At 41.1% G+C, this 19,955-nt stretch overlaps 1 protein-coding gene across 1 annotated transcript in view; it reads left to right on the top strand.

Moving 5' to 3' along the window:
* The first annotated feature begins 5,326 nt into the window (after nt 1-5,326).
* The window catches only part of MYO10 (myosin X), a 161,015-nt gene continuing 146,386 nt past the window's right edge, over nt 5,327-19,955 (top strand). Inside the window, exon 1 of the mRNA XM_087721987.1 lies at nt 5,327-5,698. Within this exon, the coding sequence (XP_087578113.1) occupies nt 5,678-5,698 (21 nt within the window). The 5' untranslated portion in view covers nt 5,327-5,677. The remainder of the gene's footprint in view (nt 5,699-19,955) is intronic.

Raw genomic sequence — 19,955 nt, 5'->3', positions numbered from 1 at the left:
AGTGGCTCGGCAGTCATGTGACTCGGTGGGCATGGCCAACTTGTAAAATGTGGTGAAACTCACTTAACAACGCTCTTGCTTAGCAACCAAAATGTTGGCTCAGAAACTCTGGCATTTGAAGTGTGCAAGTCTTAAAGCTGTCAAGTTACAAGACCCTCACACCCCTAACCCTTTAGGAAAAAAACCCCAGGGGTGTTCAAACTTGACAGCTTTAAGACTTGTGGACTTCAACTCCCAGAATTCCTCCTCCAGTCATGTTGGCTCAGGAACTCTGGCATTTGAAGCACACAAGTCTTAAAGCTGTCAAGTTACAAGACCCTTGCACCCCTAACTCTTTAGAAAAAAAAACCCAGGGGTGTTCAAACTTGACAGCTTTAAGACTTGTGGACTTCAACTCCCAGAATTCCTCCTCTAGTCATGTTGGCTCAGGAACTCTGGCATTGAAGTGTGCAAGTCTTAAAGCTGTCAAGTTACAGTTACAAGAACTGGCAGGAACCCAGCCCTGCTACATATCTATAAAATACGGTTCTATCCAAATTTGTGAAACCAGTTCCCTGACCTTGCCTGTCTTGAAGGGGCTGATACTTGAGCTAGAATGCAAAGTCATCGGTGGGGCTGGCCTCTGTGTATCCCACAGAAACCATTCCCAAAGTCAGCTCATACTGTTGAGAAGGTCCTCTCCTGGTTCCATTTCATCTGGTGGAGACACAGAAAAAGACTCCAAATAGAGTAGTGGTTTGAGGCAGATACATTAGACCAGTGTTTCTCAACCTTGGCAACTTGAAGATGTCCGGACTTTAACTCCCAGAATTCCCCAGCCAGCAAATGCTGGCTGGGGAATTCTGGGAGTTGAAGTCCAGACATCTTCAAGTTGCCAAGGTTGAGAAACACTGCATTAGCCCAAAGTACCCTGGATTTGGAAAATGAGACCCGGATATTCCTTGAATTGTATTTTTTGGAATTCATGTTTTCTTTATAAAATATTTAGGAAAAAGAGATAATGAATGATGGTTAGGTAAGTTTGGTGCAATGATTCAGGTGCTGGTTCATCTATGAGTTCTAAGCCTCCCTTAAATGTGAAAGCCAGCTGGGAGACCTTAGGCTGGTCTTCGGGTTTCCAGCGCTCCGATGCGTGTGCATTCTGGTGTGGGTGTCGAAAAGGTTCACTTGCCTAAAGCAAGGTGATGACATTTACTGATTAACTTTAATATATATATATACTTTTAGTATAAAATAGACTTTGCAGATATATATATCTGCAGAGGTGGGCTGCACTTAACCTTAACAACCAGTTTGCTGGTTGAGAGTGTGTGTGTGCACACCCTCGCTTCGCTTGTGTGCCATCCGCGCATGCGCGCGGCCTTCCATGCATGTGCTTCACTCACGCATGTGCCTTGCATGCATGTGTGTAGCATAAAAAACAAGGCTAAATAGGACCGTGACCCGACAAATGCGCGAACGTCAAAAGCGCGCCGACAAAACCGTGGCGCTAAAACCGCGATGTCAAAAGCGCACCGACAACAGCGCGCCGACAAAAGCGCGCCGACAGAAGCGTGATTTAAGTTAAGGTAAGGTTTAGGGTTAGGTTTAGGGTTAGGTTTAGGGTTAGGGTTACAGCGCGCTTCTGTCGGCGCGCTGTTGTCAGCGCGCTTCAGCGCTGATTCGTCGGCGCGGTTTTGTCGGCGCGGTTTAGTCAGGCACGCTTTTGTCGTTCGTGCATTTGTGGTGGAACCAATAGGACAGCATAGCGCCAGGGCAGCAGCTAATGGTTCGCCTGAAGTGGTCCAAACTGACAACAGTCCAGCACTCTATCTATCTATCTATCTATCATCTACCTACCTACCTACCTACCTACCTACCTACCTACCTACCTACCTACCTACCTATCTTATCTATCTATCTATCTATCTATCTATCTATCTATCTATCTATCTATCTATCTATCTATCTATCTATCTATCTATCTATCTATCTATCTATCTTATCTTATCTTATCTTATCTATCTATCTATCTATCTATCTATCTATCTTATCTATCTATCTATCTATCTATCTATCTATCTATCTATCTATCTATCTATCTATCTCCCTCTTTCCCTCTCTCTCCTGTCTGTCTCTACACACACACACACACACACACACACACACACACACACACAGAGTCGAAACTAGAATTCATAAAACACATCAAGTTATTTTTTAAAAAAACTAGAGCCATTTAGATTAGATTAATCGACTAATCCAGAGTAGTAGGGAAAGAAGCCAGGCAACTTTGTGGTCAAACAAGTTGCAAAACCTGGGACAAGAATGAATCAGTATTTTTTTTACTGGAATTTTAACCGTAGTTTTGCGTTAGGCAGCGTAATCGCCCTCTCTTAATGACAGCTTGGAGGTTTCTTGGTTTGCAGTTAAAATTACTGTATATGGTCAGAAGTGACTTCCATTGATTCAATTAATTCCAGCGTAGTTTATGGGGATGGTAAGATGATCAAGTGTTTGCTGAACAATCCTGTTTACATCCTGGATATTTTGGGGAACCAGAACAAGGGATGCTAGTTCATCCTGTGCTAAAACCACACATTCTAAAGCATTTTACTCATAATTTGAAACTTTTGAAGCAATAATGTACCAATCCTTGCAGTGCTGCTTGTTTCTATATTTCACAAGCGCCAAACATTTGGATAGAAAACTGCTCAGCACTGTTTCTCGTTCCTGATGCTGTTGGGTTGAAAGCAATTTCACACTGGTTAACCATTTCTTCCCTGGAAGAATGGGGAAAGCAGGGATGGAAGTGGGAGGCTGTCAGGCTCAAGAAATCAGGAACCAAGGCTGTCCAAATGCTAGCTCTCTACAAGAATCTGAACTACAAATGGACAAGACACATTGGCAGTAGATGAGCGTCAATGAGATTTATGTGGGTTGGACTTAGAGCTCTTGTGAGTGCAAAACTTCTAAACTGAAGTTTAGGTTTAGGTTTAATTTATTTGTATGCCGCCCTTTTCCCAGAGGGATTTAGGGCGGCTCACAACTCAAAAAGGGAGGGGAAATACAAACAGAGTTACAAAAACATAAAAACATACATAGTTAAAAGCACAACAATCATACCATTCGAAGTGGGGCAGCAAGTCTTTAGCCCCAGGCCTGTCGGAACAGCCAGGTTTTAAGGGCTATGCGGAAGGCCTGGAGGGTGGTGAGGGTACGAATCTCCACGGGGAGTTCGTTCCAGAGGGTCGGAGCAGCCACAGAGAAGGCTCTCCTCCGGGTAGTCGCCCGTCGACACTGGCTGGCTGATGGAATTCGGAGGAGGCCTAGTCTGTGGGATCTAATTGGTCTAGTGGAGGTAATTGGCAGTAGGCGGTCTCTCAAGTACCCAGATCTAATACCATGAAGGGCTTTGTAGGTGACAACTAGCACCTTGAAGCGTACCCGGAAATCAACAGGCAGCCAGTGCAGCTCGCGGAGGATAGGTGTTACGTGGGTGAACCGAGGCGCACCCACAATCGCTCGCGCGGCTGCATTCTGGACAAGCTGAAGTCGCCGAATACTCTTCAAGGGCTGCCCCATGTAGAACACGTTGCAGTAATCCAATCTGGAGGTCATAAGTTGTGTTTGGCCTTTTCCTCGGGCTCAACTTGGTCATAATACAGAAGTAAAAAGAAAGGCTAATTGTTACTCCAATCTGCATTATATTATTGAATTCCACTCTGACCAGCCATATTGAGTAGAAACGAGGGAGATATAATTGTTAGAACTCCTGTGAAACACTTGGAGGGCCTCATACTGCGTTATCTCAGCCTTTTCAACCATGATGTTCCCAGATGTGAACTTTAACTCTCTTTAAATCCCAAATTATCAAGACTTTGCTGCTTGGGGAATTATTGAAGCTGAATTGTGATGTTCGTGGAGAATTCCAGGTTGGGAAATATGAATGATCCCTAAGAGACCATTTTAAGGAAAAAAGCGTGCAATCTGTCTCATGTTATGGTGTTCTCACCTTGGAACATTTTTTTGTGTGCACAATAGTAATGTACTTATTGAAGTGGTGGGTATATATCAGACATTTCAGAGATCTTGCTTTCCATGTATTTCTGTAATGTGACCATGTGATCAAGATAGAAATAAAGGCCATGATTGTGGCGCATCCTATGAACATGCCACTGGATGATTGTACAGGGCAATGTAAGACAGTCACAAAGGATAGTCCTGGACTATTGCCAGGCAGAAGACATATGAATACTGTACATGCATGTATCAGGAAAACTGGGCGGAAGGAGGGAAGAAGAAGAAGAAGGAGAAGAAGAAGAAGAAGGAAGAAGAAGAAGAAACGAACCACTGCAATCGAGAAGAGTGAGGAGGAAGGAAGGAAGGAAGGAAGGAGGGAGGGAGGGAAGAAGAAGAAGAAGAAAGAAGAAGGAGGAGGAGGAAGAAGGAGGAAGGAGGAGGAAGAAGAAGGAGGAGGAGGAGGAGGAGGAAGAAGAAGAAGAAACGAACCGCCGCAATCGAGAAGAGTGAGGAGGAAGGAAGGAAGAAGAAGAAGAAGAAAGGAAGGAAGAAGAAGAAGGAAGAGGAGGAGGAGGAGGGACGAACCGTCGCAATCGAGAAGAGTGAGGAGGAAGGAAGGAAGGAAGGAAGGAAGAAGAAGAGAACCGCCGCAATCGAGAAGAGTGAGGAGGAAGGAAGGAAGAAGAAGAAGAAGAAGAAGAAGAAGAAGAAGAAAGGAAGGAAGAAGAAGAAGGAAGAGGAGGAGGAGGAGGGACGAACCGCCGCAATCGAGAAGAGTGAGGAGGAAGGAAGGAAGGAAGGAAGGAAGGAAGGAAGGAGGAGGAGGAGGAGGAAGAAGAGGAAGAAGAAGAAGAAGAAGAAGAAGAAGAAGAAGAAGAAGAAGAAGAAGAAGAAGAAGAAGAAGAAGAAGAAGAAGAAGAAGAAGAAGAAGAAGAAGAAGAAACGAACGAACGAACCCAAAGAAGGAGAAAAAAGTCGCTCGCGCGCCTCCTGGGTCCAAATTCCAAAGAGGCGCCTGCCTGGGATTGGCTGAAGCGACGGGCTTTTCGGGGCGGAGAATCCGCAATCTCGGCCGAGAGAGAGCCTCCTCCGTGACCCGAGAGGGCCCTGGAGCAGCCTCCGCACCAGCCACAGCGCAACCCTAGCGGCGTCCCGCCCGTAAGGTGCGCGTCCCCCACCTCCGTCCCCCTCAACCCCCGCAGCCACAGTTGCGCGGAGCGAGTTGCCGGCGTCTTCTTCCTCGGGGAAACGGCTGCGGACGTCCTGGACTCCGGCTCCCCCTTCTCCTCTCTCCCTTCCGTCTCGACCAAACCCAGCGCAGGCTCGTCCTTTTCCCCCGGCGAAGGGCGAGGAGGGGTGGAAGGAAGCCATGTGCTACCGGGTGGTTCCCTTCGGCGGCCGCTTCTGGCTGCGGCGCTGAGCCCAACAGCCGCGCGGAACAAAAGCCTCCGCTTGGCGTCTGAATGAGCGGTACGGGGGTCGCTTGGCCGGAGGGCGACGGAAGAAGAAGCGGGCAAGCGAAGGAGAAGCGGGGAGACCGCGGGATGGCAGCGGGAGAAGGAAGGGCGTGAGGACTTGCAGCCCCTTCGCCTCTCCGGAAGCCAAGAGTCGTCCTTTGGCCACCCATGCTTGAAGCCGCCTTTCCCTTGACTCTTCTGGAGTTGGTGCAGCAGCCATGAGTAACTTCTTCACAGAGGTGAGTAAGGTTTGTGGAAGGGACCGTTCGTTAGTGGTTCTCCCGACGCGTGTTGAGTTTCCTTGGTTCACGAAGTCGTGGGAAGTCCGCCGCGCGCGTTTCCACGGGTGCAATAAAACCTCGCTAAGCTCCCTTGTTTATGGGTCGATCTGCAGGATCGCATCCCAAGTTGCCCCTTTGGGATTTCGAGAGGGGAAGAAATAATAGGAATCCGCCTTTCTCTTCCCTCCCGGCGATCCTGTCAAAAGAGGCTTGATTTAAAAAAAAATCAAGTTTAAAAAAGTTTAAAAAGTTTATTCTCTTAAGAACCCGGACGCGATGCGGAAAAACAGACGTAACTTTTTGGAAAGGGGGGAAAAAAATCAGTGAAAGTTGCAATCTTGGAATTGAAACTAATAAAGTGGGGGGGGGGAGGTTGGGGAAGATGAGATCTTACACCTTATTTAATGTCCAGCTATAGGACCATAGGTGAGCCGAAAATCGTTACCTTTCCTGTAGGTAAATTGACGAGAATAGGTGTAGCATTTAAAATAGGTATAGCATTATAGGTATAAAATAGGTATAGCCTTATAGGTATAAAATAGGTATAGCAAAATAGGTATAAAATAGGTATTGAGTTATAGGTATAAAATAGGTATAGCATTATAGGTATAAAATAGGTATAGCATTATAGGTATAAAATAGGTATAGCATTATAGGTATAAAATCGTGACCCGTCAAAACCGCGGTCCACAAAAGCGCGCTCGACGAAAGCGCGTACGTGACGTCATCACAGCGCGACGAAAAAAATTAAAAATTGAAATAAAAATTAAATTAAAGCAAGCCGATTCACATAAAGGTAAGGGTTAGGTTTAGGGTTAGGTTAAGGGTTAGGGTTAGGTTTAGAGCGTTAGGGTTACGTTTAGCGTTACGTTAAAGGTTAGCGTTAGGTTTAGCGTTAGGTTAAGGGTTAGGTTTAGGGTTAGATTTAGGCTTAGGTTAAGGGTTAGGGTTAGGGTTAGGTTTGGGGGGGTTAGGGTAAGGTTTTCGCTTTTTTTTTACATTTTTCGATCACAGCGCGATGTTTTCATCGCGCTGTGATGACATCAAATGCGCGCTTTCGTCGACCGCGATTTTGTCGTCCGTGGTTTTGTGGTGGAACCTATAAAATAGGTATAGCATTATAGGTATAAAATAGGTAGAGCATTATAGGTATAAAATAGGTATAGCAGAATAGGTATAGCGTTTAAGCCGGTGGGAAAGGGGGACCTGGCTTGCGTGGGGTATGAATTGCAGCGTGTATGTGGGGCACATGCTCTCAGCTCTTCCCTCTCTCTTTATTTGGGATGTGCGGTGCAGAGGTGAGTTGCTCTTATGGAGAATCGCCTTGCTTTGCAATGCCTCCTTCCCTCCTATTGTTTGGCGCGTTGCATTTAGGTCAGTAAATTGGAGGTGGTGGGTGGGTGAGTGGGGGCTTAGCCTTGGCCCACTAAGCACATTCAAGTGCCAGGAGGAAAAGCGCCGGATTTGTAGCATCGTTCCTTGTGTCGAAAATGTGTGGAAACTTTTACTTTTCCAGCAAGGCACATTAAGCGCCTAGCTTCTTCTTACAGAGAGCTGGCATTTCCTTTAGCTGGAGGCTTCCTGCAAAAGGGGGGGGGGATATACAGGCCACTGCAGGGGTTCAAAGCCCTTCCATGTCATCACAGAGCAGAAGGAAGAAGCAGATGGGGGTGGCTGAGCCAAGAAGAGAGGAAGGATTTATTTCATTTTGGTCCATTTCCTCTTTTGTTTTCTGCTATCCAGTTTATAATGTTGACCAGATGTTTTGCCCCCCTCTCATTTATTTATTTTTTTCATATAAAAAAATTTAAAAATAAGCAAACGATGCTGGAAGAGTCGGATCTAAAACCGTATCTTAAGGTTCCTTTTTAAGTTTGTTGCAGATCAATTTAAAATGTTTTAAAGATGCAGAATTTTTTGACTCGTTCGTGTATAATTTGCCCAGGACATTTTGGGCATGACAAAGTAAAATCTCTCTTGCGGAAGAAAAGTGTGTGTGTGTGTGTTTCATGGCAGGATCAAGAATCCTCACTGATTTTAGTAGAAGAGTCATGCTTTTAATTAAAATATGTTTTAAATATGTGCAGGAGTGGGCAATTGGTTTGGAGATTATTAGGCCAAAATAATAGTGTATGTTCTGATTCAATCATTATTCTATTATATAAGAATAGTTAAACTTGGTTAACTTTCCTTTCACTTCAAACCATGCTTTTGGACAAGACTTACAGCAATCAAATTTAATTCTAAGGATTAGGGGGGATCTTGTGAAAGTTGAATTTGCATGATTTCAAAAAGCTTCCTCATATTGTTGTACTATGTAAAATACGTGAATGTAAACCATTCCACTTGTATAAAGCCACTACTAACAGATTTGGTACGTTGTTAATTTCCTATTTGTTTACTTGAAACTGTTCTTCTTCCTGGTGTTATGTTGTAGGAGTAATCAATATTTGGCAAATGAAATATGATAGCACTTCTCTAAGGAAACTACAGACAGATCTGAATCATGCATTAGCTTCTGAGATTTTAATTTTTCTTGCTGTAATTCAGCAACACTTCTGTAGCTGATTAAGACAACAGCACCTTGTGATGTATTCATCAATCCAGTTTCCAGTTGTTTTAACTTGTTTCATTCTTTATGGTTTAAGATGAAGAATGTCTCCAAATATACAGTGAAATGCATTTTGATATACATATTTGTAACAGAGCTAAATATTTCCAGAAAAGACATGCCTTTTAATAAGGTTGTTTATCTGGAATTAACACATTCACATTGTGTTCACTAGGAATTAAGCATGGTTTGAGGAGGGATTTACTCTGTACTGTTTTTAAGTTAGAGGAATTAATTTTAAGTATCACTTGATGCTAGAATTCAGTCTTAATGATTGAGGGTCTAAATGGGAGAATATGCGTAAATCAGGAATTGGCAAACTTTTTCTCTAAAGGACCAGATCTTGCGCCTCTGCGGGAACAGCTGGAGTTGGATCAGGATGTTAAAATGCCCAGCAGCCATTGGATGGTGCCAAACCATTAGTAAGGAGGTCACTGATAGGGTACTGCGGCCCAGGGCACCTAATCTAAGCAACTCTCCCCCCCAACTTTGAAAGTTGGGCTGAGGAATGGGCCTGGTAATCTGCCATCTGCCCATCTGTTTGCAGCCTGTATAAAAATAAGGCAGCAGCCCTTAATTGATCTGTGAGCTGCAATTTGCCAACCTCTAGTAAAGTTGATAAAGAAAACGTTTTAAGTACGTAATGCTTGTCCGTATAGCTCCAAGTATGTCGAATTCAATTCGGAATTTAAAATGATTTGTTGAGTTTTGTGACCAATCTGAAATTGTTCTGATTTTTTTTTGAAAACAAAATGCAAGATACTATGAACTAAATGGAGAGGTAGTGTGGTATAGTGGCTAGGGCACCAAGTTAGAAATGGGGAGACTCTGAATTTTTGTCCTGTCATAGGCACGAAGCCGTTTGGGTGAACTTGGGCCAGCCATCCACCCTCAGCCCTAGGAAGAAGGCAATAAGTAAACAACTTTTTAAAACGTTGCCAAGAAAACTTCAAAGACTAGATAGTCCCTGGAATCAAAGGAGTTGCCAAAGATCAAGACTAATTCAAAGACACAATAATAAACAGATATAAATCAATCATTGCAAAAAGTTTAAATTTCATGGAGGAGTTTACTTGATGTAGCACTTAATATCTTTCTAAGGTAAGAGTATTTGATATGAAATTGTAAACATCCTATGTTTTAAAGCTTCAATCCTGTAGTCATTTACCTGGAAATCTCAATAACAACAGTGGGGCAGACTTCCAATTAAACATATAAAACACTATGGTGTAAAAATATTAATAAAAATATAAAAAATATTAATATATCCTTAAACAAGATCTATTTTTGTGTGTGTAGGCACTTTCATTTATATAGTATCCTGCCAGTACATCTAGGTTCATTTTAACAAGACTAGAGTGTTGGTTTAGTGTTTTCAGTTCTATCCAAGATTCTGTTTTATAATTCATAGTTTATGGTTGAGCATATTCTAAAACTCCAGGCAGTGGTGGTTTGTTCAACGGACCGTGGCTTGGTGCAATGTGTGACTGATCAGAATCTTCATTCAGCCCCTCTGAGTGCAATATTACGAGATACCACTGAATATATAGCTTGAATGTTTGGTTAACCTGTTCCTTGTTTGTTCAGTTACTCTGAAACAAATGCTTTTTTTAAACAAATACTGTTGTGTTTTCCAGTGCTGAAAATTATTTGAACAAGTCGTTCTATTTGAATAACTAGGTTGTTTCACAGATAGGGGAATGATGTTCATGTAAGGCTGGATTTAACTGTTGAAGAACTAGGAACTCTCATCTTACAATTTTTCTGTATACTCTTGAATGATTCTTTTAATTTATCCATTTATTTTCTGCCAGGAAGATAATATATCTCAACTATGAGCAGGATAAAGTATTTGGTATCTGTAAGGCAAGTTTAGATCATCCGTAAATTAATGTTTACAGATGTTACATGTTAATTTATTATAATTTTTTGAAAGAAGCAAATTGTGAGGACATGTTCTTCAGGTGTTCCTAAATCTCCAATAAAGAGTTTAAGCAACAATTATATAAAACAACCTGAAAGAATTAAACATTTCGGCAGACTTGCAAAAGATTAAAAAGTTCACTTACAACTTACTCATCACAAAACTTCCCTAAAACAGCAACACACATCATATTTGCCTGAGGCTTTCCTCCCTCGTGCTGTCTTCTTTCCCTCTGCCTTGTTGTAAAAAAAAATCACAACCAAACATATTTTTAGATTTTCAAGCATTTTTCTGCCTTTATTATTTAGCAATTTCTCTTACCCCTTTGTCCTTTTCCCCCGTATCTGTTTTTAAAGTTTCTAATCTCCACAGTAAAAGCACATGAAAATTAGACTTTCTTAATATACTTGCAAGTTCAGGAAATGCAAATTTGATATGATATTTTTAAAAAAGGTACCTATTTTGTATATACCTTCAAATCTAGGAAAGTAGAAGACAAGTAATTTTCAAACATGAAAACATGTTCATATTCAATAAGATCTGTGAGACAATTTAAGTAAGGAACAAGTTTCAAAAACTGGAATTATAAATTAGAGTTGGCATCTGATTTTGTCTATATTAGTATTTGTAATCCAATATAATTGGAGGGCTCCAGATTGAGATTTTTACTTAAATAGGGGAGGGATCAAATTCTTTTTAAAAACTGAATTGGATATATACCTACAAGTTTGCGACTATGTGTATTTCGTATAGTTAGTTGCCATTCTGACCTTTTCCTTCCTAAAAGGAAACCTTTTTTTTTTAGTGTTTTTCACTTCTTCCATAAGAAGAACCAGCTGCTGCATATCTCAGAATGGTAATTAGTGAAATAAGAGTAAGGGGGTCTTCTTAAGAACCTAATCTGAGCCTTTTTCGCATCATTGGCTTTGAAGAAATAATGTTAAAAGCTGCATTGGGTGAGCAGGAAAACAGATTATAACACGTTGAATGGAATGTTGTTAATTTTAGAAAGTTAACTTCTCAATCTGGCATCGTTCAGAGATATTGGCCTTGCAGTTCCCAGAATTCTTGGTCAGCATGATATTTCAATAAGCCTTACATTATAAGCATCCTTAATACTCACCAATATTTTAAATTGCCTAACTGCAAAGGAGGACAGAGGCTAAGAGAATCATATATAGCAGTGGTGGGATTCAGCCGGTTCGCACCTATTTGGGAGAACCGGTTCATAACTTTCTAAGCAGTTGGGAGAATCGATTGTTGGAAGAAATCTCCTTTTGCTTTTTTCCACTTTGCAGGGCTAATCCTGTAAGGAGGGAAGGAAGGAAACATTCTGGTGTTGTTTCTAGCCTAATCTTTATTGCCCTGCTTACAGAAACTGCCTCTCCGGTTAACCCTTATTACCGTTGTCACAGCTAAGGCGAAGCGCCCATCGATCTGAGTGACCTTGAGTTGGCCACGCCCACCCAGTCACATGGCCACTGAGCCACGCCTACCCAGCTGGTTATTAGGGCAGAGAACCAGTTGTTAAATTATTTGAATCCCACCACTGATATATATATAGTAGATATCATACAGGGCAGCCAGGAAAGAAATTTAATCATCATTCTTAGCTTTTCCCCTCAAATAGGGAACTTGAAGGCACTTAACTTGGTCTTTGTTCCTTATTTGACGGTTGGCACTGGGAACAATATTTTTTAGGGCAAAGGATGAGCGACTTGGCAGAATTGTATGAAATGTAGGTTTCTTGGGTTCCTACCATGAAAGATTTTCTGTAACTTTTTGAGTAACGTAAAAAGTAGGCAATCCATCTTTTGTAACTTTTTTTTAGGACTAGCACAAAAGGAAAGAAAAAAGAGTTACCTTGTGAAATTCTCACTTATATGGTTCTATTAGTCTCATGTTTGAGAGTATTACTCATGACTAAGTGCTCATTGAAACTCTTTTGCATTGCTTACTAATGAAAAAATTACTCACCTGAGACTAAGTGAGTAATATTTGGGAATAGTGCAGGATTATTATTATTTTTAAAATAGCAATAGCAGTTATATATACCGCTGTATATATAAGCAGACTTATATACCGCTTCATAGGGCTTTCAGCCCTCCCCACGCGGTTTACAGAGTCAGCATATTGCCCCCAACAACAATCCGGGTCGTCATTTTACCCACCGCGGAAGGATGGAAGGCTGAGTCAACCCTGAGCTGGTGAGATTTGAACTGCCGAACTGCAGTCAGCTGAAGTAGCCTGCAGTGCTGCATTTAACCACTGCGCCACCTTGGCTTAAAGGAAATGTTAATGTCAGAGGACAACTTTGATGATTTCACTTATGATCTTTTAGGTCTTTTGACATACTGCTACTACTTTAAACTGTTCTCTTTATATCTTGCTTTTAATCTCATTCCAAATTCCTATTACTGAGCATAAACCTACATCAGCATGGCATTGAAATTCAGAAAAGCAAATTAGCAGGATTCAGAAAGCAAAGGTATAATTGCTATTAGCTATTAAAATACAAGGAAGCTTTCCTGCTCTCCTAATTTTTATTTCAGCAGTGTTTCTTTCCTCAGGAGATTTTTTTCTTCCTGGTAAATTGTACCTGTTTAAATCTATTTGCTGGAACCATGACTAAATGCTGAATTGGATTTTTGAACTCGTAGTTTTGAACCAACAGCCATGTTCACAGATAAATGTAATCACAATGGGCAAGTCTTGTCTGGCTCATATTATGTGTTAAATTCTTTTTATGTCTTGGAAAAATGATATTGACACAGCTACACATTCGAAATTTAAAATGAGTCACTAACTCTTCCTCAATCACCCTTGTGAAATTGTGACTGCTTCCGCTGTGTAATGTTGGTGATCAGGATAGGCTGGAAGAAAAATTTGTCTTTAGTTGTCCTGAGCATCTTCAACTAATATGTAAAAGTGTTCTGGAAATAGTGGTTAAACATCAATTTATATACGCAACCTACTATCAACCCACATGTGGAGGATGAAAGGGGATGTTCAGTTGATTCTGATAGTCAAAACAGCAAGATTGAAATTTTGAATTGTTACAAGGGCAATATTAGGATGTTGATTTATTTTTCTTTAAAAAAGAATAGGGCTTGGCTATAATCAGACTAGGAAAGTCCTTTATTCAGCTATTCCCAACTCTATGCATTTTCTGTTTTCCTGAGCCATTCAGCAGGCACCTCTTGATACAAATTTTGGAGATGGTTATGACGTGAGCCCATCTGCTTAATAATTTATCTCCTGAAATGACAGATATAATCGAGAAATCTAATGCCCTGTTTTCCTGTACTGATCACATTGTACTTCAGCAGTACTGCAGGCCACTTCAGCTGACTGTTATCTGCAGTTCGGCGGTTCAAATCTCACCGGCTCAAGGTTGACTCAGCCTTCCATCCTTCCGAGGTGGGTGAAATGAGGACCCAGACTGTGGGGGCGATATGCTGACTCTGTAAACCGCTTAGAGAGGGCTGAAAGCCCTATGAAGCGGTATATAAGTCTAACTGCTATTGCTAACTGCTAGCAGGTTAGCTGTTGCATTTTTCCCCAAGTACCTTGCGTGCCTCTTCAACTCAAAATATGCAATTTAGGTGCAATTCCTTACACCCAAATTGGATGATCAAGTGTCTCCTGCTACAGTGGAGAGGGCTGAAATATTATGTGTGTTTTCTGCTAAGAATCATCATTTCTTCTTCTAGAAGAAGTCTTTAATTGCTCTACAAACTTCTGTTTTAAATTTGGACTGTTGGATCATTTGGTTATTTAATAAAAAGACTGGTGAAAGTGATACTGTCAAAATAGATAACTAAATGGATATTTGTATTAAGCAGTTTATTTTGCAACCTTGAATAAACAAAATGTCATAAAAACAGCATTTGTGACTCCTTGTTCCACTTTTCTTCGTTACTTATTAGGTAGGCTAATAGGAAGTTGTGATATTGTGTTAGCTTCCATAGCTAAGAAAAGACTTGAACCTATATCTTTGCTAATTGGGTAGCTTAATCTCTACAACACAATTGTCTAGATAAGGTACTTGTTGAATGTTTTATTAATGACAACAGTAGGAAATCAAGTGTACGCTGTATGACTTTCTTCTATCTAGAATAATATTGCAATATTCTAGGGGTTAAAAAAAAACCGATGTTGCAAGAGTTTAAGTCAGGACAAGGTTTCACCAATATGTTTAGCTTGCCATGCTCAATTGTGGTTTTGTGATGAGTTCCAGGCTTGTGTGTGATCTTCAAAAGATTTTTGGAGGTGTATTTCGTTTTGGGAGATGGGTAACTTAAATTTGGACATTTTTATTTTGAGCTGTATGGATATACAGATGTCAAGCTATGGGAGACTTATGCAGTCTCGAGAAGGAATTATATTCCATGTCTATCAACAATTACCTCCAATAGACCCATCAGATCCCACAGATTAGGCCTCCTCCGAATTCCATCCGCCGGCCAATGCCGACTGGCGACTACCCGGAGGAGAGCCTTCTCTGTGGCTGCTCCGACCCTCTGGAATGAGCTCCCCGTGGAGATTCGAACCCTCACCACCCTCCAGGCCTTCCGCAAAGCCCTTAAAACCTGGCTGTTCCGACAGGCCTGGGGCTAAAGAGCTTTTGCCCCCCCCTCCTCGAATGGTATGGTTGTTGTGTGTTTTTAAATTGTGTATTGTTATATTTGTCTTTTTATCCCCTGTCTGTACCCCCTTCCCTGACTTGAATTGTGAGCCGCCCTGAGTCCCCTTCGGGGAAAAGGGCGGCATATAAATGTAATCAATCCAATCCAACTTGATTCATATTACTAAAGCTTTTCTTAAAATGCTTATTTAAAAACTGTAGATGAGGGGGAGGGTGGAAATATAGATTCCATTTTTAAAACAATGAATGCACTTGGATACTGTTGCTTTTTTCTTTCTTTCTTTCTTTTCCTTTCCTTTAATTTTTTTTAAAATAATTTTAGTGTAAATTACAAAACGAATAGACCAATGAATAGTAAAAATACACCGAAGCAAGGTGTAGAGGGAAAGAAGAGGGGGGAATTAAGAGGGAGTGAGAAGGGAATGTAAGGAGGGTGAGATGGTGGGAAGGGGAGAAAGGAATGGTTGAGGGGGAGGGGAAGTAGAAGAGGGGATTGTTGGAGGGGAAAAATGAAAGTTGGAGGGGTAGAAGAAAGGGTGTATGAAGGTTAGAAGTGTTATGAGTTGTGTTTATTGCTTTTTTTTAACGGCACGGTATTTAAGTGATTGTATAAATGAAAATGAAATAAAACATTTTGAGAAAGAAATGAAACGGTTGAATCTTTCTTTGTGGGAAAATGTTGGGAGGAAAAAACTAGCCACAAGACAGTTTCCTTTATATGTGCTGTGGTTCATCTTAATGGACGGACCCCACCACGTTTGAAGTATGCAGCCTCTTTACTCTCTTGTTACAATGGTGCAATTCAAGAGTGTTGTTTAATCTTGCTGGTTTGTATAAAACTGGCTGTGTGAGTAAACAACAGTTCCCCTATTTTTTCCCCTACCCTTCCAAAACTTTTGTCGTGTGATTTCATCTGACCGTGTTATAAATTTTCCCATTTCTGTTCTACAGGAAAGATCTGGCTGATAGAAACAGAGAAATTCACCACACTGTAAAATGATAAGCACTCCTCAATACAGGTAGTCCTCGACTTACAACAATTTACTTAGTGACCGTTTGAAGTCACGGCACTGAAAAACGTGACTTATGACCATTTTTCACACTTACGACCTTTGTATCATTTCCATGGTCACATGATTTACATTTGAATGCTTGACAACTGACTCACATTTATGACGGTTGCAGATTCTCGGGATCATGAGATCAACCTTTTGCGACCTTCTGACAATGGGGAAGCCAGATTCACTTAACAACCGTGGTCATAAGTTGAGGACTATCTGTATTCCATTGGGAGATGGAGAGAACTTGTCAGCATGCCATTTTCATTGACATTCCAATGGAAAGCATAATATCTACTCCTTTTCTGTTTATTTGAGTATCTTTCCAATTTCACATATATGCAGGAACATACAGGATTAAGAGCTACTTTAATATGCTTTCACAAAGAAGGAAAACAAGCTAAAACACTCTTATAGTTTGTATATATTATTCCAAAAACTGGTATTTCCTGTTTTTTTTTCCTCTTAAATGTGTACTAAGAAGAAAGTAATACCAGTGGACCATTTGTTTTTTTTTAAATAATAGAATAATAATCTGCCATGAGAAGGGGTTTTCCCTTCAGAAATAAACAAATCAGGTTATTTTTGTGTGAGCTGGATACTATATTGCAGCTGCAGTTTTTCTTAAAATAGCAGTAGACTTATATACCGCTTCATAGGCCTTTCAGGCCTCTCTAAGCGGTTTACAGAGAGTCAGCATATTGCCCCCAACAATCTGGGTCCTCATTTTACCCACCTCGGAAGGATGGAAGGCTGAGTCAACCCTGAGCCGGTGAGATTTGAACCGCTGACCTGCTGATCTAGCAGTAGCCTGCAGTGCTGCATTTAACCACTGCGCCACCTGGTCTCAGATTTCTGATTTTAATATGTTATTTGAAATAGCAGGGGAAATGATAGGTTTTTTTTTTCAGATGCATGCTTTAATTTTTTAAAAAAATACATACTAACTGCTATTAAAACAATATCGTTTGTCTGAATTATGGGGGGCCTTATTTTTCCTCCGAGGGGATCCACTATTTTGCCATGTGTTTCAGTTAACATGGAGTCACTGCTATATACAATTTACCGTAAATGTTTTCTACTATTTTGAAAAAAAATAATAGCTATGGTAGAAATGTGCAATGTGCTCTACATGGGGCTGCCCTTGAAGAGTATTCGGCGACTTCAGCTGGTCCAGAATGCGGCCGCGCGAGCGATCGTGGGTGCACCCCGATTCACCCACGTAACACCTATCCTCCGCGAGCTGCACTGGCTGCCTGTTGATCTCCGGGTGCGCTTCAAGGTGCTACTTGTCACCTACAAAGCCCTTCATGGTATTGGATCTGGGTACTTGAGAGACCGCCTACTGCCAATTACCTCCACTAGACCGATAAGATCGCATCGATTAGGCCTCCTCCGAATTCCATCAACCAGCCAGTGTAGACTGGCAACTACCCAGAGGAGAGCCTTCTCGGTGGCTGCTCCGACCCTCTGGAACGAACTCCCCGTGGAGATCCGGACCCTCACCACCCTCCAGACCTTCCGCACCGCCCTTAAAATCTGGCTATCCCGGCAGGCCTGGGGTTAAAGACTCTAACCCCTACTCGAATTGTATGACTGTTGAGTTCTTAAATGATGTTGTGTCTTTATGTTGTAAATTGTTTGTCCTTCCCCCCCCTTTGAATTGTGAGCCGCCCTGAGTCCCCCCAGGGAAAAGGGCAGCATACAAATAAAGTGAAACTAAACTAAACTAAACTAAACTAAACTAAACTAAACTAAACTAAACTAAACTAAACTAAACTAAACTAAACTAAAAAAATAATAATGCCAGACCAGCAAAATGCTAAGATTGGACAGGTTATCAATAAGGGAAAAAAACCCTGAATATAAACATACAGTAATAGGAAAACCAAGGATTTCTCACTTCAATCCTGAGCCACAAATATTCTCTTTTATTGGTACATTACAAAACAATATGTTATAATAAAATGAATTCAACAAAGCTTGTAAAAATCACACCGAAATGAGGAAGTATATTCCCAAGTCCACTAGTAACCAAGGATGCATGATGTCATCATGGTAAGAACAGCAGTAAAGATGAAGATCTGTTTGTCCTAACGAACTCCCTGCTAGCCTGTGCAGAATGCAGACAAGATCTTGGAGAAAGTATATAGAGACTATTGGTAAACTATGAGATCAGTCTGGGAAGTCATGGAACTCTGAGAAAGAAGCATGAAGTTGCTCTACTTCGATTTTCCTGGATTCTTGGACTACATGTTGTAGTCTGTGAAATAGAGATCTGGTATTTCTTGAGAATTTCCTGTCCTGGCTTAGCTCAACAGGCTGACAACTTGCTACCTTCGAATAAGATGGGAAGATGGGAAGGAGCCGAGGTGGGGCAGTGGTTAGAGTGCAGCACTGCAGGCTACTTCAGCTGACTGCAGTTCTGCAGTTCAGCGGTTCAAATTTCACCGGCTCAAGGTTGACTCAGCCTTCCATCCTTCCGAGGTGGGTAAAATGAGGACCCGGATTGTTGTTGGGGGCAATATGCTGACTCTGTAAACCGCTTAGAGAGGGCTGAAAGCCCTATGAAGCGGTATATAAGTCTAACTGCTATTGCTATTGCTAAGATGCTTGCCACTGTTGAAGGTTCAAGACAGGATCTATACAAGGAATTTGAGATACGGACATCATCTTGAACTGCAGCTCCCAGTAGCTTTCCACACAGTTGTAAAAGTAGAAAATAATATTTTTACTGAGTATCTCAAAGAAAACAAAATAAAAATCAGTTTTTGGAAAGCAGAGAACAAATTACAACCCAAAAGACACCGATCATCGCAGCTCTCCAACTCACGATATCAAAAGAATATTTATCAGTAACAGCAAAATCTATGTTATTGTACAGGACAAAATATATGTTGAAAATATAAGTGGTACTTACTTGTATGGCTAAGTGGGACACCATAAAATTAAGCTTCCCCTCTTGTAACCTCTATGGTAACATCTATGGAATATGATATGCTGATTATGGTCTCTTGATGAACTTCAAAATAGCAATAGCAATTAGACTTATATACCGCTTCATAGGGCTTTCAGCCCCCTCTAAGCGGTTTACAGAGTCAGCATATCGCCCCCACAGTCTGGGTCCTCATTTCACCCACCTCGGAAGGATGGAAGGCTGAGTCAACCTTGAGCCGGTGAGATTAGAACCGCTGAACTTCAGATAACAGTCAGCTGAAGTGGCCTGCAGTACTGCACCCTAACCACTGCGCCACCTCGGTCTTGCTTTGTTTTGAAAATTGTTATCACTAATTGAATATTTAGAAAACGTGGCAATAGATATTGGAGGCTAACTTGATTTTAAGGAATGAACACTGGGACTAATGATCCAGCCTCAATTCCCTATTCATTTAGGAAAAAACTGATTGGGTAATTTTTGGATTCTAGTAAAAACAATATTGGACCGAGATTACTACCCAAAAGCAAAACATAAATGTAGTGAGCAATTGTTAAAATATTTTTTCACCATGACCAGTAATGTTCATTTTTACTTATGAAATAAACAAGGATTTGTTTTTTTGAAAAACAAAGATTCCAGCTCTTTTAACTTTACAATGTGATCCTCTTTAGATGAACCTTGTCTCTTAAGATGTCAATATCTGTCGTCTTTTGAAAGAGGGCTGGCCATATTCTTTCATCCTAGTCCCATTGTACATTTCTCAGAGTTGCTTATGTTTATGTTACAAGAATACCATGAATGAGGTATATTTTCTATTACGAGTAAACACTTACTGACTCAGAGGTTTAAAAATGTAGTAACTTGCCTCTTCTATATTTACTACTAATGACAATCCCAATACCTCCGAACATACTTCTTGAGATCATGTGTTGAATCTAATCTTTGTGATGCTTTTCCTTTCTTTTTATTCATTATTAAAAGCTCTTTTTCTCCCTGACCGATTTTATATCCCACCTTTCCTTGAACTGGCCAGCTT

The sequence above is a fragment of the Thamnophis sirtalis genome, unplaced genomic scaffold (genome assembly GCF_051295495.1).
Source record: "Thamnophis sirtalis isolate CommonGarterSnake01/CBP01778 unplaced genomic scaffold, rThaSir2_p1.2 scaffold_8, whole genome shotgun sequence".
NCBI classification, from domain to species: Eukaryota; Metazoa; Chordata; class Lepidosauria; order Squamata; family Natricidae; genus Thamnophis; species Thamnophis sirtalis.
Note: the sequence above shows the minus strand (reverse complement) of the source record. Positions and strands in the feature narration are given on the sequence as shown.